General features: G+C 40.4%; 2 protein-coding genes across 2 annotated transcripts; one reads left to right on the top strand and one right to left on the bottom strand.

Annotated features, from left to right (window-relative positions):
* Positions 1–992: 992 nt before the first annotated feature.
* Positions 993–4,181, top strand: LOC116193093 (pentatricopeptide repeat-containing protein At5g39680). Its single transcript, XM_031521847.1, has one exon. The coding sequence runs from the start codon at positions 1,059–1,061 to the stop codon at positions 3,156–3,158; it is 2,100 nt and encodes a 699-aa protein (XP_031377707.1). The 5' UTR covers positions 993–1,058; the 3' UTR covers positions 3,159–4,181.
* A 3,667-nt stretch (positions 4,182–7,848) lies between these two features.
* LOC116213495 (protein REDUCED WALL ACETYLATION 3-like) lies at positions 7,849–16,251 on the bottom strand. Its single transcript, XM_031548472.1, has 16 exons — positions 15,784–16,251; positions 14,265–14,356; positions 13,829–13,966; positions 13,681–13,737; positions 13,530–13,602; positions 13,117–13,275; positions 11,748–11,897; positions 11,105–11,360; positions 10,762–10,877; positions 10,587–10,673; positions 10,352–10,440; positions 10,155–10,217; positions 9,995–10,051; positions 9,309–9,405; positions 9,027–9,185; positions 7,849–8,335 (listed from the first exon to the last, which is right to left on the bottom strand). The coding sequence occupies exons 1-16, from the start codon at positions 15,814–15,816 to the stop codon at positions 8,330–8,332; spliced, it is 1,632 nt and encodes a 543-aa protein (XP_031404332.1). The 5' UTR covers positions 15,817–16,251; the 3' UTR covers positions 7,849–8,329.
* Between the last annotated feature and the right edge of the window lie 3,098 nt (positions 16,252–19,349).

Consider the following 19,349-nt stretch of genomic DNA (forward strand, 5'->3'; position numbering starts at 1 on the left):
GAACTTAGCACTCGAGAAGTTATCTTTTTGATCTTGAAGGTCCGTATTCTGATGTGTGATTCCCGGATTATCGACCTAACTTGGGCCAAAACAAAGTGTTTACAAAACACAACCTAAGCTAGTGCTCTTTTTTTTGGCCAAGAAATAAGTACAAGAGGCTAATCTCCATGCACGATTTTTTGTAATTTGAGTTAGCTAAGCGGCACAATCCGAGCATTATATAAGGAAAAAAAAAGTTCATGCAGGTCGTGAAGAAGAAATCCACTGAAATTTTTTAATGTGTTCCGTACATAACAATCCTGCTTAAATTTCACATCTTGGGTCGTTTTGGTTTGACCCGAGTTGAACGAAATCTCGTCGAGCATCCTATTTTGTAATATCTGAACCAATCCGAACGGAGTAATGGAACCTAACCGAATATTTCAGGTCGGGTCGGTTCTACCCAGTTGGACAACCCTAGGGCTCACTGCTCAGGCTTGGAGTAAGCCCAAGGTCTGGTTTTCCAACCCACCATCTCTGATTTTCAGCGGAGGGGTTGACTGAAAGGAAGAGGAATTTGAATTTTCGGATTTTGTTTTTCTGCTTTTGCTGTTCTTCTTATGTTTGATTTGTCGGTGAAGATAGAGCTTGTTTCGGTCAATTCGGGGGATGGGGGCGTTACTGTCATCCACCCACACCGCTCCGAGGTCTCCGGCGTCATCCAAGGCGACTAGCAACCTCCGCCACCCCCCTTCCCCGAAAACTTCTCCAGCTTTACGTTATGTCCACCCGTGCCTTTTTTTAATTATTTTTATTGCGAAAATTAATTTTCATATACTAAAATTCAGAATCCTTTACTTTTGACGGAATATTTAACGGTAGGACTAAAGTGAGCGAAACTAAGTAATGGAGGATAAGATTGAACTGGAGAAAAGGTTTAGGAGGAAAATGAAAAATCAACTGAAAATTGAGGACTAAAAGTGGTTGTGCCCAGATTTTTTGATTGGATATTCGAATTTCCTTGCAGATTGAACTCGTCAAAGACGGACGAATTCGAGCCTGAGACTAGGAAAGCTCTAATGCGCCCGTCGAATCCGCGCCTTTTCTTGTACCAAAAATATCACGTTCCCTCCATTCTTGAATGCCCCAGTAAGCTCCTGAAAGCCTCAGCCGACTCCAAGAGCTGGAATTTGGGTAGAGCAGTCCACGCCCGATTGATCGTATCTGATAAAGTCCCTCAAAATGATATCACCCACAACAACTATCTCATCAATTTCTACTCGAAATGCGGCCAAATGTGTTCTGTGCGAAACCTGTTCGACAGAATGCCTGAAAGAAATGTTGTTTCTTGGAGTGCTTTGATGGCCGGTTACCTGCACAAAGGACTCCCGCTGGAAGTCCTTGGGCTGTTCAAAACCATGCTGTCCGCTGATGCACGCCCAAATGAGTATGTACTTGCCACAGTTATTGCTTCCTGTTCCAACAGTGGAAGAGACCGAGAAGGAGAGCAGTCTCATGGGTGCGTGGTGAAGTGCGGGCTGGAGCATCATCAATATGTCCGTAATGCACTCATTAGCTTATACTTGAGTTGTTCCGACGTGGAGGCAGGTCTGCAGGTTTTTTCTTCGTGGCCCGTTTATGATATTTTCACATATAACTCCCTCATAAATGGGCTCTTAGAGAATGAGTACTTCTCCGAAGCATTACAAGTTTTCACTCTTATGGTGAAGGAGGGCGTCTTCTCATGGGATGGGTTTACGTTTTCTACCGCATTCAGCTTCTGTGCTTCGATTAAGGATTTGAGACTTGCTACTTTGCTCCACTGCCGGTTGTTGAAGGCCTATCGTGTGGTTTCTGATGTATTTCTTTGCAGTGCACTTGTTGACACGTATGGGAAATGTGGGAAGGTTAGTTACGCAATCAGAGTCTTTGACCAGTTACCCAAAAGTAATGTGGTCACTTGGACCTCAGTCATGGCCGTGCAGTATCAGAATGGGTGCTTTGAGAAGGCATTGGATCTGTTCCCAAGAATGATGAACAAAGATATTCGACCAAATGATTTCACTTTTGCAATATTGTTAAACTCCTGTGGAGGTCTATCTGCCTTAAGGACTGGAGATATTCTGCACGCAATGGTCCACAAGCTGGGATTTGGGGACCATACTGATGTGGGAAATGCTCTTATGCACATGTACTCCAAGAGTGGAGACATTGAAGCCTCCAAAAGAGCTTTTCAGCACATGAACGTACGGAATCCTATCACGTGGAACTCAATGATATGTGGATACTCCCATCACGGGCTTGGAAATGAAGCTCTGAGTACATTTGAGGAAATGGTGGCCTCAGGGGAGCTCCCGAACTACGTAACGTTTGTGGGAGTTCTCTCTGCTTGCGGCCATTTAGGTTTGGTCCACGAAGGATTGTACATTCTCAACCACTTAATGCCATATTATGGAATCAGACCAGGAATTGAGCACTGCACCTGTGTCATCGGACTATTCTGTAAGGCTGGTTTATTAGAAGATGCTGAGAAATTTATGAGGTCGACACCCATCAAATGGGACATTGTTGCTTGGCGTACTTTGCTGAGTGCTTGTCATAACCACAAGAAGTATGGTCTCGGGAAGCGAATTGCTGAAGTTGTCCTTGGGATGGACCCGAATGATGTGGGGACTTATGTACTTGTGTCTAATATGTACGCCAAAGCAAAGAGATGGGATCAGGTTGCAAACATTCGGAAGATGATGAGAGATCAGAGTATCAAAAAGGAGCCTGGGGTTAGTTGGATCGAGATAGAGAATATGACCCATGTTTTTGTTTCGGATGACAATAAACATCCTGAGTACCTTCAGATCTTAGAGAAAGTTGGTGAGTTGTTGAGTAAGATAAAGAAATTGGGGTATGTACCGGACATTGCCATGGCACTTCACGACGTGGAAGATGAACAGAAGGAGGACCATTTGAGCTATCACAGTGAGAAGCTGGCGATAGCTTACGGTCTCTTAAAGATGCCTCGACGGGTGCCATTGCGGGTTTTTAAGAACCTTAGGATGTGCGATGATTGCCACTCTGCTGTCAAGCTCATTTCGAAGGCCGAGAGGCGGGTTATAATTGTCAGAGATGTGAACAGATTCCATCATTTTCAGGAGGGACGGTGTTCTTGCGGAGATTACTGGTGAGAAAATGTTGAGTAAGATCAAGAAATTGGGGTATGTACCGGACATTGCCATGGCACTTCACGATGTGGAAGACGAGCAGAAGGAGGACCATTTGAGCTATCACAGTGAGAAGCTGGTGATAGCTTATGGTCTCTTAAAGATGCCTCAGCGAGCACCATTATGGGTTTTTAAGAACCTTAGGATGTGCAGTGATTGCCACTCTGCTGTCAAGCTCATTTCAAAGGCGGAGAGCTGGGTTATAATTGTCAGGGATGTGAACAGATTCCATCATTTTTCAAGAGGGACAGTGTTCTTGCGGAGATTACTGGTGAAGAAATGTTGATTGAAATTTTCCAAACAATGCTTCAGACCTCATGGAAGGAGATTGCTAGTTGGGGGAGAATATGTGATTCATGAGATATTTTCCTGTGCCAAGCAATATGTGAGATTATGACTTCTCCAGAGGTCCTTCATGGAGGTAACAGTTGATACTCGACTCAGGTCATGGGTGCACGAGTTGAGTTCTCTTTCTTCTGTTGTTTTTAGTACAGGTGCTAAAACATTTTCTTATTATTTTTCCCCCTCTTTTCATGTCGTGGCTCATAAGTCATAACTAAGGGCTTGTTGATGCCAGTGTATCTGTAGAAAACAGGATATCGATAGAGAAACAATCCCCAAGCCAACTTGATGCGAACCTGGAATCTATGACAACTAACTTGATTGGTGACTTTTCTGGAGGCATTTGCTCGAGAAAGACGTTCTTGAATTCCTCACTTTTCTCGCCAATGGGCCGCTTGATTTGAAGTTGCTCTTCCTCCTTTTGGTTAGGTGGAAGCGACAATAACGTTGCGTTTCGATCATCGCTGTCCAGAAATTGAGAAACAATATGACCATTCTCTTTGCCGTTGGGTTGAAACTTGTTTGTGGGTTTCTCTTTTATGGGCTTCAAGGCTATTTTATCTTCCTTCTTCGTCGAAGAACCCCACTTCAATTTGCAAGAGGATGAATCAGAAGCTTCGTCATAGCCATCTAGCAACTGTTTAATCCGCTTGTCTCGCCTTTCCAATCGATCGTAAATCAAATCAACCATTACATTCATGCGCTCAAATTGTTGCTGCATATCTCGAATAATCATGTTGTAATTAGTTCCTCTGTTATTGTGATCATTTCCACTGCTTTCTTGTGGCATGATGAAATCTGCAAGTGAAACTTTAGAAAATAGAGATGGACCTCACAACCACTCGCTCACGTGTTTACACTCAAATTAATGTCACTCAACACTCGTGTTTCACTCAATTTTAGGCTTTTACCCTCTGATATTCTCACTACTCTTGCCTTTTTTTTTCTCTCTCTAGATTTTCTCCTCAAAGTTCCTAAGAAACTAAGCAATTCAATCGCAAGAGTAAAATCAGTCGATTAGCCCAAAGCACTTATAATCATTGATTTCAAAAATTGAATCAAATTTAGGATCCAAATCTAAATGAGAAAAGAAATAATGTGATAGATGAAGTTAACGAAATAATTGAGATGTACAAGGAAGATTTGTGGGAATAAGGAAACAAGATATTTATGGAAAGTATCGAAATGGAAGGAATGAATGATTCTAAGAGACAAGAAAGGAATTTGATAGGAAAATATTCAATTGAAAGGAAACAATATTAGATTTCCCAATTGCACTTTATATGCCAATGGTCCATCAAAGTAAACAATAATATATAAAGGAAGGTAATTCTGGGATAGTAGCAGATATGGAAGAAAATAACATGAAATATTTGAAATTCCCTACTTTACTTGATTAGCAGAGATATATCTAAGAAAGTTTCTATCACCCCAAAAGTAAAGATTTCCCAAACAATTGCTCTTTTCTTTTTTTTTTTCTTTCCCCATTTTTTTTCTATGTATTTTTTTGGACGAATTTTCTTCTTTTTTTTTTGTTTTTGTTTTTCAGACCTTTCCGAAACAACAATAAGTCGTTCAACAATTTGTCGAACCCTAGGACAAGGACAATAACAAGTACGAAATAGGATAGGTGAAACCTGGATTCGAGCCAAAGCTCTGATACCAAAATGATGTGAACCTCGACGAACCTGCCGCGAGACCCAACAACAATAGAATGAGATCAAACCCGGGATCGTCCAATGAAGGTTTCAAGGATAGAGAATATTGACCTGCTGACTATAAAGAGCCAAAAACCAATATTATAATATGGAATATTGACCCGCTAGCTATAAGGAGCTAAAAACCAATATTATAAATGTCAGGAATTACAAGTCTTCATACTTGCAATATCGTCGAAGTTGCTGCAGAACAGCTCAGAGAAAACCTCTCTCACAAAGTTGAATGAAAACTTATCTGTCTTTTCTAGGAAGGCCACATGCTTATTTATAGAGAGATACTAGCTGATAACCTAAATGGGCTAATGGGCTTGACTAAAATAAATCCTAAGTGTAATGAGCCCAAAATAAAATAGGCCCAAGTAATTGAAAAGCAACTAAATTCAGCCATTTGAACTTGAATCATCTTCTAAATAGATTTCTAGGATATGAACGATCGTGGCTTCTAGTTCCACATGCAGCCCACCCAAGAGCTTGATTACTCCTCCATGGACATGCAATAACATACTTTGTATGGCTAATTCGATTCGCTTGAGGGAATCACCATGGGGTATCCAGTCAAGCACAATACCAAACACCCATGTCAAGGACCTGATTAATTTCATTACTTGCCCCCCTCATACGATGTTTCCAAACTTCTCGGATAAAATGAAATTCTCTTTATATGCAGCTATAACTCTTTATCAGTTATGGAACTCACGCAATGAGGTCTTACATGCAGGGAAATCAGCAGATCTTCACCAAACCATCCAAAGAATCAAAAGCTGCTACACCGAGCACATCAGAAGGGGACAAACCGCGAGTAACGAAGAAGGAAGCTCTTCCGCTCCACCTCTGCAGCTCGAACCTTCACAAGAGCCCACAAGCCCCGACTGGTGCATCATTAGCACGGACGCGTCTTGGCGAGCCACCACCTCATGCCTATCAGGAGTCCTTCACCACCCAAGCAATCCTCCAACACTCTCATGGTTCAAGATTTCGCACGAGGACTCGCCGCTCCAAGCAGAGGCCCGAGCTGCACTCCTTGCACTCTCAATTGCCTCAGAAAGAGGATTCACGAAGATCTGGCTTCGTTGCGATGCACTAATGCTTGTTAATGCCATTTTGCACCCACATTCCTCACCGTGGGAAATTAGGAGCCTAGTATCGGATATCATGTTTATTTTGAACTCCCTTTTAGATTGGAAATGTTCATGGATCCCAAGGTCGGATAACATCCTAGCCCATGACCTAGGCCTTTTAGGCTCTGAGTCAAACTGTAATGCTCTCTGTATTTTCCAGGGATATCCGAACCTTGGTAACTATGTAACTTCTCCCTCGTTTTGATTATAAAACTATGCATTATTCAGCGAAAAAAAAAATTCGATTCGCTTGGCTCGTGCTCTTTTTCTTAGTCTAGCTAGCACGTGCATGACCCAATGCTCGACTTCATGCCATACCCCGTCATCCTGGAATGCTTCCACATGCCCGTGTGAAGGGTCCTCTAGCTGGATCATATCACAACTTATTGGTGAGAACTGAAGAATTTCTGTCTCTTAGTTATGGGGATTTAGATTCCGTTAGTTCTTGCTGTTGACGGACAATTGAAAGAACTGCGCTATTTGGGAGTTATTGCTTCTCCACCATTATACAGATTTCGGAGATAAAAGACACACTTTTAAATTGTTGGAAGGCTTGAATGGATTCAATCATCATGAAACCATAAAAGGAATCTTATTTAAATTATTTAGATACTGATATTCGGCATATTTGTCTCTTTGTTCATTCTTTTGAATTAATCATAAGAGTTTGATTATGTCTTTGGAATTTGCCAGGTTAGTGAAGGTTCTTGAGACAAGAAGTGAAGGTTTCAGAGTCGAGCAATACATAGTGATGTAACTTATAATTATCAGGTTGCTGATAAATGGAGATAGTGACTTCTCAATTTTCATTATTGCTTCCTTGCTCTAAACCAGTTTTACTGTAATTATTATTTGTATCTTTTTTTTTTTTTTTGGGGGGGGGGATAAGTATGTACCACCAATTTTTCTTTACAGTTTCCCAAAGATCTAAAATTGGGACAATCCTCTTTTTCGAAAAATACTGTGAGGATAGCTGTCATTCGATTTTCATTAGGCATGGAAATATCTAAATTCTTCCCAGGCATCGTACTCAATCCCGCAGAATTGCTTGTTCGTTATAATGACGAGTGAGATCACTTCCCGCTACAACCCGAGCCTATGCCTTTCTTCAGCTCTGTACGAACCAATCTACATCCCTAATTACTTTGTTATTTCTCCCTATGAAATACTGCTTTGGTATATCTTGATTTTGTAAACGTTTGTGAATTGTACTAACTGAAGCTGACTGTATATTGAGTATATAGCGTTGAAATACTGCTTTGGTTATGGATTTGATCAGGGGATCTTGCAGAGAATGCCACGCCAGTTATGCCTTTCTTGGTCCCACCCTATCGGACCATCGTGGTCAGGCCAAGTTTAGTGTCCTACGAACATTAGCCGATTCGAGGCCTAATAATATCAGCTCAGCTGGTCTCAATTACAGCCTGATGACAAATTACTAACACTGACAATATGCACATAAACTGGCAAAAAAACTGGAAAGAAGAAAACTGCATTTTTCTAACTGAGATATGAAATATGATTGGAATGCGATGTACAGAGCACTACGGTTTCCCACGTGTTTTTCAAGTGAATATGAATACAAGATTGAGATGTTTTGCATCAGTAACAAAGCTCGGAAATCTGCTATAAAATCGAAGGAAAGATGGAAACTCGCACTTTCTGACCCTAGAAAGAAATTCCTATTAGCTATACGAAAATTGACAACATTGTAAAAGAAAAACAAGAAAACAATCACTTCTCTCTCACGCCAACCGTCGCCTTGGACCAGCTTCCCTGAGATCATTCGCTTTCAATCCATAGTTGAGCAAAGAGTTGGTACGTTCGCCTCGAATTGTCCAGCAAAACCTTTTCTTTTCATTATAAAGCGGTTTTCCCGGCGATTATTCACGCTCCCCATTTGACCACTTGGATTCCAACAGCACAAGCTTCATGTCTTTCTAATGGTTTGTACGCGTCAGGCCTGTGAAGTAGAGAGAGAAAAAAAATGAGATTCAACAATTCATCCGGGCTAGGAAAAATAAAAATTTGAGATTAAGAGTGTGTTTGGATTCGCAATAATTTTCAACTCAACTCAACTCAACTCCACTTATCTTCAATTCAACATCACAATCATTACTTTTTTAATTTTTAAATATTTTTAACCATTCAATTCAATTTTTAATAATAAATTCTCTCAACTATTCATTACTTTTTCACAATTCAACAACACAATCATTACTTAATCATTAGTTTCTCTCAATTATTTATTATTTTTTCACACTTTTTCTCATAATTCAACAATACAATCATTACAAACCAATTAAAATCAAAACTCAACTCAACTCAACTCTCAATCCAAACACACTAAGTGATCCGTCCAGACTAGGAAAATAAAAATTTACCAAGCATGAAATAAATTTCTAACAAAAAGCAGAAAGAGTCCTGGCATGTGGTGCATGACACTGAATTGCGACAAATGAATAGATAACTCGTATATATTGGGCCCCAATAGCACATTAAAGTATGACATTCAGAAGAAGCGATATTTAGTCACAGGGATGGCACTTGTAATAAAAAATAAAAATAAATAAATATAAAAATTCCATGAGATTATCGCAGACAGTGAATATTATCGAGAGCATGGAAAGATGAGCGGAAGGGTGGAGACTTACTGATGAGTGAGGAATCTGAAGAACGATGAAGGAAATTGAGTATAAACAGAGAGATACAATGGCACCGGCAATCAAATTAGACAAGAGCTTCCTGTTGTCCTTTGTGGGTATAAATACAGTCTTCAGTGTATTGGTTAGCTCAAATAGACGATGTGATACCTGATATGCATGAAAAAATTAATAAGACTGCTTAGGACACACGACCAAAAAAAAAAAAAAGAAGATTATTTCATCCTTGTGAGCTTCCTTTATTAAAGCTTGAGATGAGGAAGAGGGGCTCACAAAGACGTAAATTGCGGTCGTGAGCATGAAGTTCAGCATCGGGTATTCTGGGATGAGACAGAGAAGCCACTTGGGTTGTCCATTAGGCATGTTAGACCTGTGCACATACCGAAAATGATTAATGCAGAAAAACTGATGCAACTTACATGAGTGCCAGGTGGGCTTATGTATATTAAAAGTTCCCCAGGTATTCTTAGTAGAAAATCCTCTCAGTTTTGAGGACTGACACCCTAACACCAGACACACCACCGTATGGAATGTCTGGCTCCATAGAAGATACTTCAGCCTGCCCAGGTGCAAATATGGACTGGCAAGACCAAGCATGGCCTCGCAAGGCTAAATCCAGCCTTGAGGAGCTGACCTTGTAAAGGGTCAGCAGGGCATGGCCCATTTGGGGGTGTTTTGAGGGTGATGATGCTATTGGAAATATGTATAAAGATTAGGGGAGTTTTTCATAATGCCCCAGTATTAAAGTCTGTCAGCGACATCCGGCAGAAATTTTAAATAATATTTACAGGGCAGTTGTCACCCACCCCCATAGTTTAGGAGGTAGGTGGAATTTCCTTGAACTTATGTACTTTTCTAATTGTAATTTTCCTATTTAAATCAAAAGTCAAAAGTCAGGGGAATGCGAGAGTATTTAAACACAATTCACGTCAACGGAGGTTAAAGAACTAAAACCACACCTCAACCAGATATGAAATTGAGAAATATAGGTCTCCAGTGTGATCTTTCCAAGCCACCTAGTAAGACAGGCAAAGTGGTCAATTAAGAATGAACATGGTTATTGCTGAACTCAAAGAAAACAGTGTTCTTAAGTTGTCTAATTTTTTGGCAGAAACATACGCAAGGAGTGTCAGCGAATAACTCCGTAAGTGCTGAGTGAAATTCCTCAACCAAATGTACACCCTGATGGCAGCAAAGCAATGTTAGCAAGCATTCTACAAAGTAAAGAGCCCCTGACACAATATATAATCTCAAAGCCAACATTTAAAACAGAAAAACATGAAACATTTTGTGCATATAAATATGTTGATACGCACGTTATAGGGATCCATGATGTATAGGGGTGGAACTTGTTGTAGGTAACCTTATCCAGCTTGTAGATGCATTCATACCAAAAATAGCCGACCTGAGAAAAAAGGAAAAATGCAAAAAAAAATTATGTGAGGTTCATTATATTTGGAAATGAACTGAATAAGGTATAACCCTTTATGATAAGTAATCAGAAAATGCTAATGTCCAAAGCTAAGGATACAAAAAAAAAATACAACTTACAACCACTGCAACTGTGACGATGCTTGTTTTAATTGTCATCTTCCTCTTGGGTTCAAGTTCCTCCAATTTCTCCATCCATCTCTCAACCTAGAATTGTTAAACACAAGTAAATAAAGAAGCGAGATGTAGCAATTGACAGCAAAAATAGGGGTCACATAGTAGATAGACTATTTACAGTGGGATGGTAATATGCATAGATCATTCCGATGATCCAAATGTAGCGATCGAGTCCTGATCTAAAGTGCCACTCATGGAGCCGGGGCAAGTCAGGCTTCGCAGGATCAGTGTAGCCTGTCGAAGAACAAGAAAATTGATATGTTTATCCATCAATGTTTTCTATATGCTTCCAGCAAATCGAATTTCAAAGGACAAGAAACATAGAAACTATGCAATGGGAATGAAATCGAACTATCAGGACTCACGAGAGAAGCAATGCAATGAGAATGAAATGAAACAGCATTAAATTGAAGGCTACCTTTCCTTTTATCTAGGGGTAACAGAATTTAGAGCTTACTCACCTAACATAAATGCCAATGGACTCCAGAGTATATCAAAAACTCCAGGAATTTCCCATATCAATATAACCACGAGGAAGCATGCAAGAATCTTTGAGATCATCACCGATCTGATCTCGTTGTATTCATTGAAAATGCCCAGTGCTCCATACACCATGAGAGTGAAAAGCGTGTGCATTGGACAAATATAATAGAGCATGTAGTCATTGTTGAGGATGATGCAGCAGAATATCACGAAGAAGTTCAACCGCCACATCATCTACATCAATTAATAAAAAGTCAAGCACACAGGACATGAAACCATTTCAGGCTCAGGGTTCGTGGCTAATGAATCCAACATGGAGGACCGATGGGTGTAGCCAGTTGCATATTTGCGATTATAATGCAGAACGTATAAACATCATCAAATATAAAGCATATGACAGTTCAGTTCTGGCCAAACAGAAAACTGTTCAGTCCAGCTATGTGGAGTAACCAGATGATTCTTGTGAATAAGGTCAGCATGCAAGAATGGACCATAGAACAGTTGAATCAGCCAAAAACAAGCTACTTTTGTCTTTTCAATAACGACTGTTAAAGGAACTTCAAAGTTTGGAGATCGATATAATTGAACCACTAATCAAGATGAAGAGAGCTATAATATGACCTGAGCAAAGCGTGCAAGACTGAAGTCCTTCCGGATGTAATAATAGGAAAAGTTGCCGAACCCAGTCATCCATACATAGGCGGCAATAAAAACACGAATTGCATTGTAAATCTCAGTTGCAGCAAAGTAATGGTACATCAGAAAAAGAACCTGAAAATCACAAGAGAAGATATACGTTAAAAAGCTCAGCTTCTGCAAAAGTTGGAGAGTGTAGAAAGGTGCACCATCTGTGTGTACAAGGTATAACAAAGTTGCAGCTCATCATAGCATCAGCAGAGAAGCTTAGAAGAACACCAAACTGAACATATAATCAGACAAATAACGAACAAAATGGGAGGTTGCCCAGGCCCAAGAATTAAAGGAGTTCCAATGTATCGTTTTAGGTGATCAATATTCCCAATGTTATGCAATTGACTCTTATATGACCGGAACATGCTGTAACACTTACACAATTAGAGTGTGTTTGGATTCGCAATAATTTTCAACTCAACTCAACTCAACTCCACTTATCTTCAATTCAACATCACAATCATTACTTTTTTATTTTTTAAATATTTTTAACCATTCAATTCAATTTTTAATAATAAATTCTCTCAACTATTCATTACTTTTTCACAATTCAACAACACAATCATTACTTAATCATTAGTTTCTCTCAATTATTTATTATTTTTTCACACTTTTTCTCATAATTCAACAATACAATCATTACAAACCAATTAAAATCAAAACTCAACTCAACTCAACTCTCAATCCAAACACACCCTTAGTATGCTGGGAGATGTGGTGTGCCCTATAGGAAATGACCATATTGTCCCAAATACCCATAACTATGTCACTTTTTTAATGTCACATGTGGGGAAAAAATACACTGTTAATTATATGATTTAAGAGAACCTATACTCTATTCATCTAGATTTAAAAAGCCCATCAACAGTAATTACTCTCCAGTTCTCCAGATTTTTCTTTCTCCACACCACATCCATATCTTCCTCCCACTCGCTCACCCTTTTCCCTCCCTTCGAGACCATGAACTTTCTCCTTTATTTTCAATAGGAATTATTTATCAAATAAGTATGACATAAAGGTCCTGCAATATACACAGGTGAAGGGTCTAGTATCAAGTCAAGTAATCAGTTTTCCTTATATTATGCGACTGATTTTCTGAAGAGCTGATGTAACAGATAAATCCCTCAAAATCCATAATAGACCAACACTGCTCCTGGAGCTCGAAGAATTCTGAGCAAAAGTCATCGAAATTTGCCAGGAGTAAATTATTATCACGATCATCCATGTGATGATCTTAAATTTGTCAATCTAGTAACATGTATCATATGTCAAGAAGTCTATACACTGGAAGAGGACTTGCCTGCATCCATCCTTTCCACTCTTCTGTCTGATGCCGATTAAGGTAAAGTATGGATTTTCCGGAGAATGCTGACTTCTCGGCATGTTTCTTCAAGGAGGTCATTGCTGATACTATGATAAGAAGGGCATATAAGAAAAGGAAAAGGTCGCGATTGTAGCTCTGTTCAAGGAAAGACACGAAATCATTCGATCAGAAGAGCACAATTTTAGCAAATGCATACATCTAGACCAAGGATAATGTAATCACTTGTCAGGGAACTGAACTGTATATATACTATGAGATTCAAGAGCTTTCAAATGTAACGCAGCCTAATATTTCAATAGTGCATGTCAAGACTTATATCCGCATCATGCCATGTTCCAAAAGATAAGTATCTATAATGATGCCATTTAATACGAGAGAAATGACAGTACCTTGCTGGAATCTCGTAATATATCCGTTCGGTCACATATGTAGAAATAAATTAGAAGTCCCCCGAATTCAGATCTGCATAAAAGTCATCATCATTTAGAAAACTACTACTATAGGCTAAGTAGTGCCCATGATGAAGAATTTCATACTCACATAGCTCTCAGAGTTGCTCGGTTTTCCAGCAAGAAAGATTCCTCCATTGTCAAAAACCTAAAAATACAGTAATGCAGTAAGTACTATGTAGGATTACAAAAACATGAGAAGAAACAAGAAATTTGTGAAAATAACACAAAAAGGTGACCTTATTAAGTTTGTTTTGATTGATGAATTATGAAACTTAGCAGAAGCTGACTTTGCCAAGCCTCCCTCAAGCAAACCAGCCCTATCATCTTCCTTGTTGGTGTCATTTCCGAGTTCCACCAAATTGTTGTCTGAATGACTGCAAATCACAGGGGAAAAAAAAAAGATAAATAGATAAATAACGAACATTATACTAGCTGCTTGATTGAAATTTGCAATAGATATATCTCCTGAGAAAGCCAATTTCTTTGCAACAGAATATTCCATGGCAAACCACTTTTTTTTATTTTACAACAATTACCTTATTCAAAACTATAAAGATAATTAATCAACAATTCTTAACATGAATGCCAGAGACAATATCAAAATACAGATATTCAAAATGGTTCCGCAACTACTTAATCCATGCAAATAAAACTTAACAGGGGAGAACTTACACTTTGGAAACAGGTGCTGACTTCTTGTACTCCAACAGCTCAGAATATATCCATGCAATAAACACTGGGATGATTCCTAGTAGAAATGACACCTGTAGCCGAATAAGAATGCTAAAATCAGATGTTCCATTCTCTTTTTGCGTATAAGTGCTTTCGCAATTTCTTCTCCACCAAATCATCAATATGAACAACCAATTACCTATGCAAGTCGGAACCCTTTCAGTCTCATTTTCACTTTCCAAAAACACCATTGACAACATTGACTTAACAAATTGTCCCCACAATCGATGTTTTCACTAAATTTGGATGCAGTCAATTTACTCAATCCCCTTAGAATCATCACCAGTGAGACTAAGAGGGAATTAATAATTATGGTAACACGATCACGCAGTTCAACTTGCCCATAAGACAGACATTTTTTTCTTTAATAATAATCATATGAAAGAAATGTCTACTATATATTGCTGAAGATTGAAGATATCTTTGCACAGAATGAATGAAGGCAGAATCAATCAGCCACTTCAATACTGTAACATCAGCTCCTATTTCACGGCCTCTAATAAAAAAAGAGCTTAGAAAAGCATACCAGAAAAGAAGAAGAAAAGGAGGAATAAAGTTCCTACTTTTACCATTAACAATAATAAGCAACAATATTAACAATAATATTGTTGGTGCTGTATTGGTGAAGATATTGTGCCCATTGACCCGTGTTTGAAACTCTCCATTCAACTTTGCTTATCCACCAAAAAAAAAACAATAATAAGCAACTAGACAAAAAACTGCAAGAGGGAGTTGGCCAGAGGGGCTCATTATTTTTAATCCGACTTCAAACTCAATGTTTTAAGCAAAGTGGAACTTTCATTTCACCAGAAAGGCATCCATATCAAGAGAGTAGAGTGACTTCAGAGCAAGGCGACCCTTCCCTAGCACACTCTGGAAAATCCTATTCTGTATTTTCTCCGGATCCCTATACAAGACATTCCATATTTTTGCTAAACCATAGGTCAAAACCCTACAAAACAACTACTTCCTCCTATTGGCTTGACTGGGAATTACAAGCAAAGCAATTGACTATATCTATAACCTTCAACAACCACACCAAGTCTCGTGACGGTTAATCACTCAGACAAGATAGCATTCTTAAATTACACCTTTCAGCCCTGACAAGGCACCTGGGTCGATGACCAATCTCCGATGTACTGAACCAACTGTCCTGAATCTGCATGATAACCTGACAGGTTGACATTTTCGAGTTTCTGAGCAGTTACTCTGCCATCGAAGAGGCACCTGACAATACGCTAGCATTCAACAATACTCCTATGAGCTGATCTCGAAACAATATAAAACACTGTGCCCCGACCCATACATAACACCGTAAGAAGTACGGACATTAACAGTGAATCCAATTAGGCACATGGAATAAGTCCATCCATCACCGACAGGCGAAGAAAATTCGGTAACATTACACCAGAATGAGACATTTTGGCGAGCAAAACGGGGAGAGGAGGAGAAGCATCACCTGGCCCGGCGTGATCGGTCCAGAAACCACCATTGTCGAGGGTTAACTCCAGGAACAGCGTGATGGGGATAAAGAACCGAATCAGACCCCCCCGATTCGGAATCAAGAAGACGGGAGCCCCCCGATCGATGGATGCGCCCACCACCGAGGAGGGAGGAGGCGGTGGGAAAGCAATAGTAGCAGCAGGTCAGGTAGATGGGGGTGTGGAATTGGGCGTCTGATCAGTAGATATAAACGAAATAGAAGAAGGAAGGAATGAATTAATGAATCGTTCGCGGGTAGGGTTGGAAAGAGGAGTTGAGAGAGATGTGGAGTTTGCTTCAAGAATTGAGAAAATGTCGGGGGAGATGTCCCTCTCCTGTTTAACAGAGGAAGGAGAGATCTCAATCTCAAAAACTCGCTCACTGTCGGTCTCTCTCTCTCTCTCTCTCTCTCTATCTCGCTCTCTCGTCTCTTCTTCTCCGTGTGGGTGGTGGGTTGCTTTCCTCAACCCGGCTGGAAAAAATATGTGATAATCATTCATTAATAGTAATAATAATAATAATAATAATAATAATATAACAAATTAAAATAGTCTTGTATAATTAGTAAATATGGTAGATTGGATTAGTTAAGTTCATTCATGATTGGAAAGACAAATGAGGAGGAAAGCACTGTCATTGGGTAATTATGCATTATTAATTATATACACATGGTTGTCAAAATCGCGATTCGAATCGTAGAATCGTACGATTCTACGATTCATGAGGGGGTCGCCAATTCTGATTGCACGATTCTACGATTCATGAGGGGGTCGCTGATTCCGATTGTAGGGGATGAGTCGGTATTTGTAGAATCGGGACAAAATCGCGAGCTGGACCGGAGAATAGCAGAATCAGACCGATTCTGCGATTTTACGATTAAGCTCGAGTCAACCCAAACGTGGACCTAGAAGGGGCCGAATCCCAGGCCCATAGCCTTTCCCCCCTTCTCCCGCCCGCCCTTTCTTCCTTCTCTGATGTGGTTTAACCCTAACTTCTCGAGATTTCCAATCGAAATCTTCCATAGTTCCATCCACCTTCGATTAACGGTGCAACTAGTTCTTCTTCCGACTAGCTAGCTTGTCCGAGTTGCCATCCATCTTCTCCAGGTTACATAGCGGCGGATACGTTCTCGGGTCGCGCTGCTACTCCGAGCTTCGATCGGGGGCAGGGTAGGACCGGCAGGTACAATCTTCGATTCTGAGTCGATTATGGTCCCAGCCCGTTCTTCCCCAGTGTTACAATGTATATTCAATTTCTTTTTCAAGATCTGATTCTTATTGATTATGTTCATCCTCATGATCATGCCGTCTTCAGCTTTAGCCTTTCGTCTCATGGCCAAGAAATGCTTGGAGGTCATGAGCCCCAGCTGCGTCCCAATTATTCTCTTCCTAAGCCTTTCGTCTCTGAACAAACAACTAATGATAGCAATAAGGCCCTTGAAGATTCTGCTGTTGATGAAGAAAACAAGAAGAAGAAGACACGTCACAAAGAGATTGAGCGGCATAGAAGGAAAGAAATGAATACCCTTTATGCTTCGCTTCGATCTTTGCTGCCCAGATCCTTAAGGTGAAAAGATGGGAAACTCACACTAACAGATTTTACAGTGGAAACTTGCTGAATTGTTATCTCTAAATTAAAGAAATGATTAATTCAATTGTTACTACTTGTGTGCAAATTTGTGGTTGTCATTTGTCGTTGGTTAATTGCTTCCAAGAATTATGATCTCGAGATAATCATCTGATCCTTTTATGTGCATGAGGTGCAGGTTTGAGATTGGAGCTAATATAAAAATTTAACTGGAATGACATAAGCTTGAAATTGAATTAGGGTTTGCTTTTTTACTAAACTTTGGGTAACTGTATTTAGGGAAAGAGGGCAGTATCAGATCAGCTGAACGTGGCCCTGGATTACATAAATCAGATCCAAAGGAACATCAAAAAACTCAAAACTGAAAGAGCTAGATTGAAAAAGAAAGGTCTTGATAAAATGTGGTATTTCCTCCAGCCATCTTCCGCTGTAATTGATCAAATGTCTTATTTCCTCTAGTTCCATTCCGCTGCCTATTAATGGCTTCTTGGTTAATTTATAGACTCTTGTAATCTGTTTATGTTTCTTTCCGAGTCTTGGACAGATGTGAGTTGGCTTTGCCTCAGTTATAAAGCATGTATTGAGCAGCTCACTCTCCGGCCGATCTCTACAAGGCAAGTCAATGTTAGATTCCATGTAGTTGTCTGTGTTGTTTTGCATTCTACCAGTGCCTTGTAGAGCAAGCTTATATCTCGAATGGTCACATTACAAGGAAAGGAACTTGAATCAGTTGCATTTACCTTAACTGGTTTGCATTTCAAGTGAATTCGAGAGAACCCTTGTGGAACAAGCTGTAGAGTATGCTGTTGCAGTTGCCAATGCAAATCTCCACAAGAACAATATTTTGTGTTTGTAAACGGTATGCTGTTGAGTTATGATTTAGACCTTGAATTTCGATAATTTGTAAGGATATTTTGTGCTTTATGACTTATTGTTGATTTTTTGGTTTGTGGTCTTTATTTGAATGAACAATGATTGATTTTTTTTGCTCAGGAAAGTATGTTACATATATAAATATATGTTTTTTTAATTACAGGTAAAATCTTAAGGTTCACGATTCGAATCGCGATTCACGATTCTACGACCATCGACCGATTCTAGGTAGAATCGCGATTCTGACAACCTTGTATACACAGTAGAAAAGTAGTCGGGACGTACCCGAAGGGGATGACCCCTGTGCAGAAAAGTAGTCGGGACGTACCCGAAGGGGACGGACCCCTGTGCAGAAAAGTAGTCGGGACGTCCTCGAAGGAGAAGACCCCTGAGCAGAAAAGTAGTCGGGACGTACCCGAAGGGGATGACTCCTGAGCAGAATAGTAGTCGGGACGTACCCGAAGGGGATGACCACTGTGCAGAAAAAGTAATCGGGTCGTACCCGAAGGGGACAGACCCCTGAGCAGGAAAGTAGTCGGGACGTACCCGAAGGGGACGGACCCCTGTGCAGAAAAGTAGTCGGGACGTACCCGAAGGGGACGGACCCCTGTGCAGAAAAGTAGTCGGGACATCCCCGAAGGAGAAGACCCCTGTGCAAAAAAGTAGTCGGGACGTACCCGAAGGGGACGGACCCTTGACCAGAAAAGTAGTCGGGACGTGCCCGAAGGGGACGATCCCCTGTGCAGAAAAGTAGTCGGGACGCACCCGAAGGGGATGACTCGTTGTGCAGAAAAATAGTCGGGACGTACCCGAAGGGGATAACCCCTGAGCAGAAAAGTAATCGGGACGTACCCGAAGGGGATGACTCGTTGTGCAGAAAAGTAGTCGTGACGTACCCGAAGGGGATGACCCCTGAGCAAAAAAGTAGTCGGGACGTACCTGAAGGGGATGACCCCTGTGCAGAAAAGTAGTCGGGACGTACCCGAAGGGGACGGACCGCTGTGCAGAAAAGTTGTCGAGACGTACCCGAAGGGGACTGACCCCTGAGCAGAAAAGTAGTCGGGACGTACCCGAAGGTGACAA

Source organism: Punica granatum, chromosome 1 (assembly GCF_007655135.1).
Source record: "Punica granatum isolate Tunisia-2019 chromosome 1, ASM765513v2, whole genome shotgun sequence".
Classification (NCBI taxonomy): domain Eukaryota; kingdom Viridiplantae; phylum Streptophyta; class Magnoliopsida; order Myrtales; family Lythraceae; genus Punica; species Punica granatum.

What these genes read in the sequence shown, in the direction of transcription:
- LOC116213495 (XM_031548472.1), bottom strand. Translation starts at nt 15,816, where the DNA reads ATGGTGGTTTCTGGACCGATCACGCCGGGCCAG. An exon ending in GACCGATCACGCCGGGCCAG is followed by an intron (nt 14,357 to 15,783) that starts GTGATGCTTCTC and finishes ATTCGGCTACAG; the next exon opens with GTGTCATTTCTACTAGGAAT. An exon ending in AGTGGAAAGGATGGATGCAG is followed by an intron (nt 11,898 to 13,116) that starts GCAAGTCCTCTT and finishes TGTGATTTTCAG; the next exon opens with GTTCTTTTTCTGATGTACCA.
- LOC116193093 (XM_031521847.1), top strand. Translation starts at nt 1,059, where the DNA reads ATGCGCCCGTCGAATCCGCGCCTTTTCTTGTACCAAAAATATCACGTT.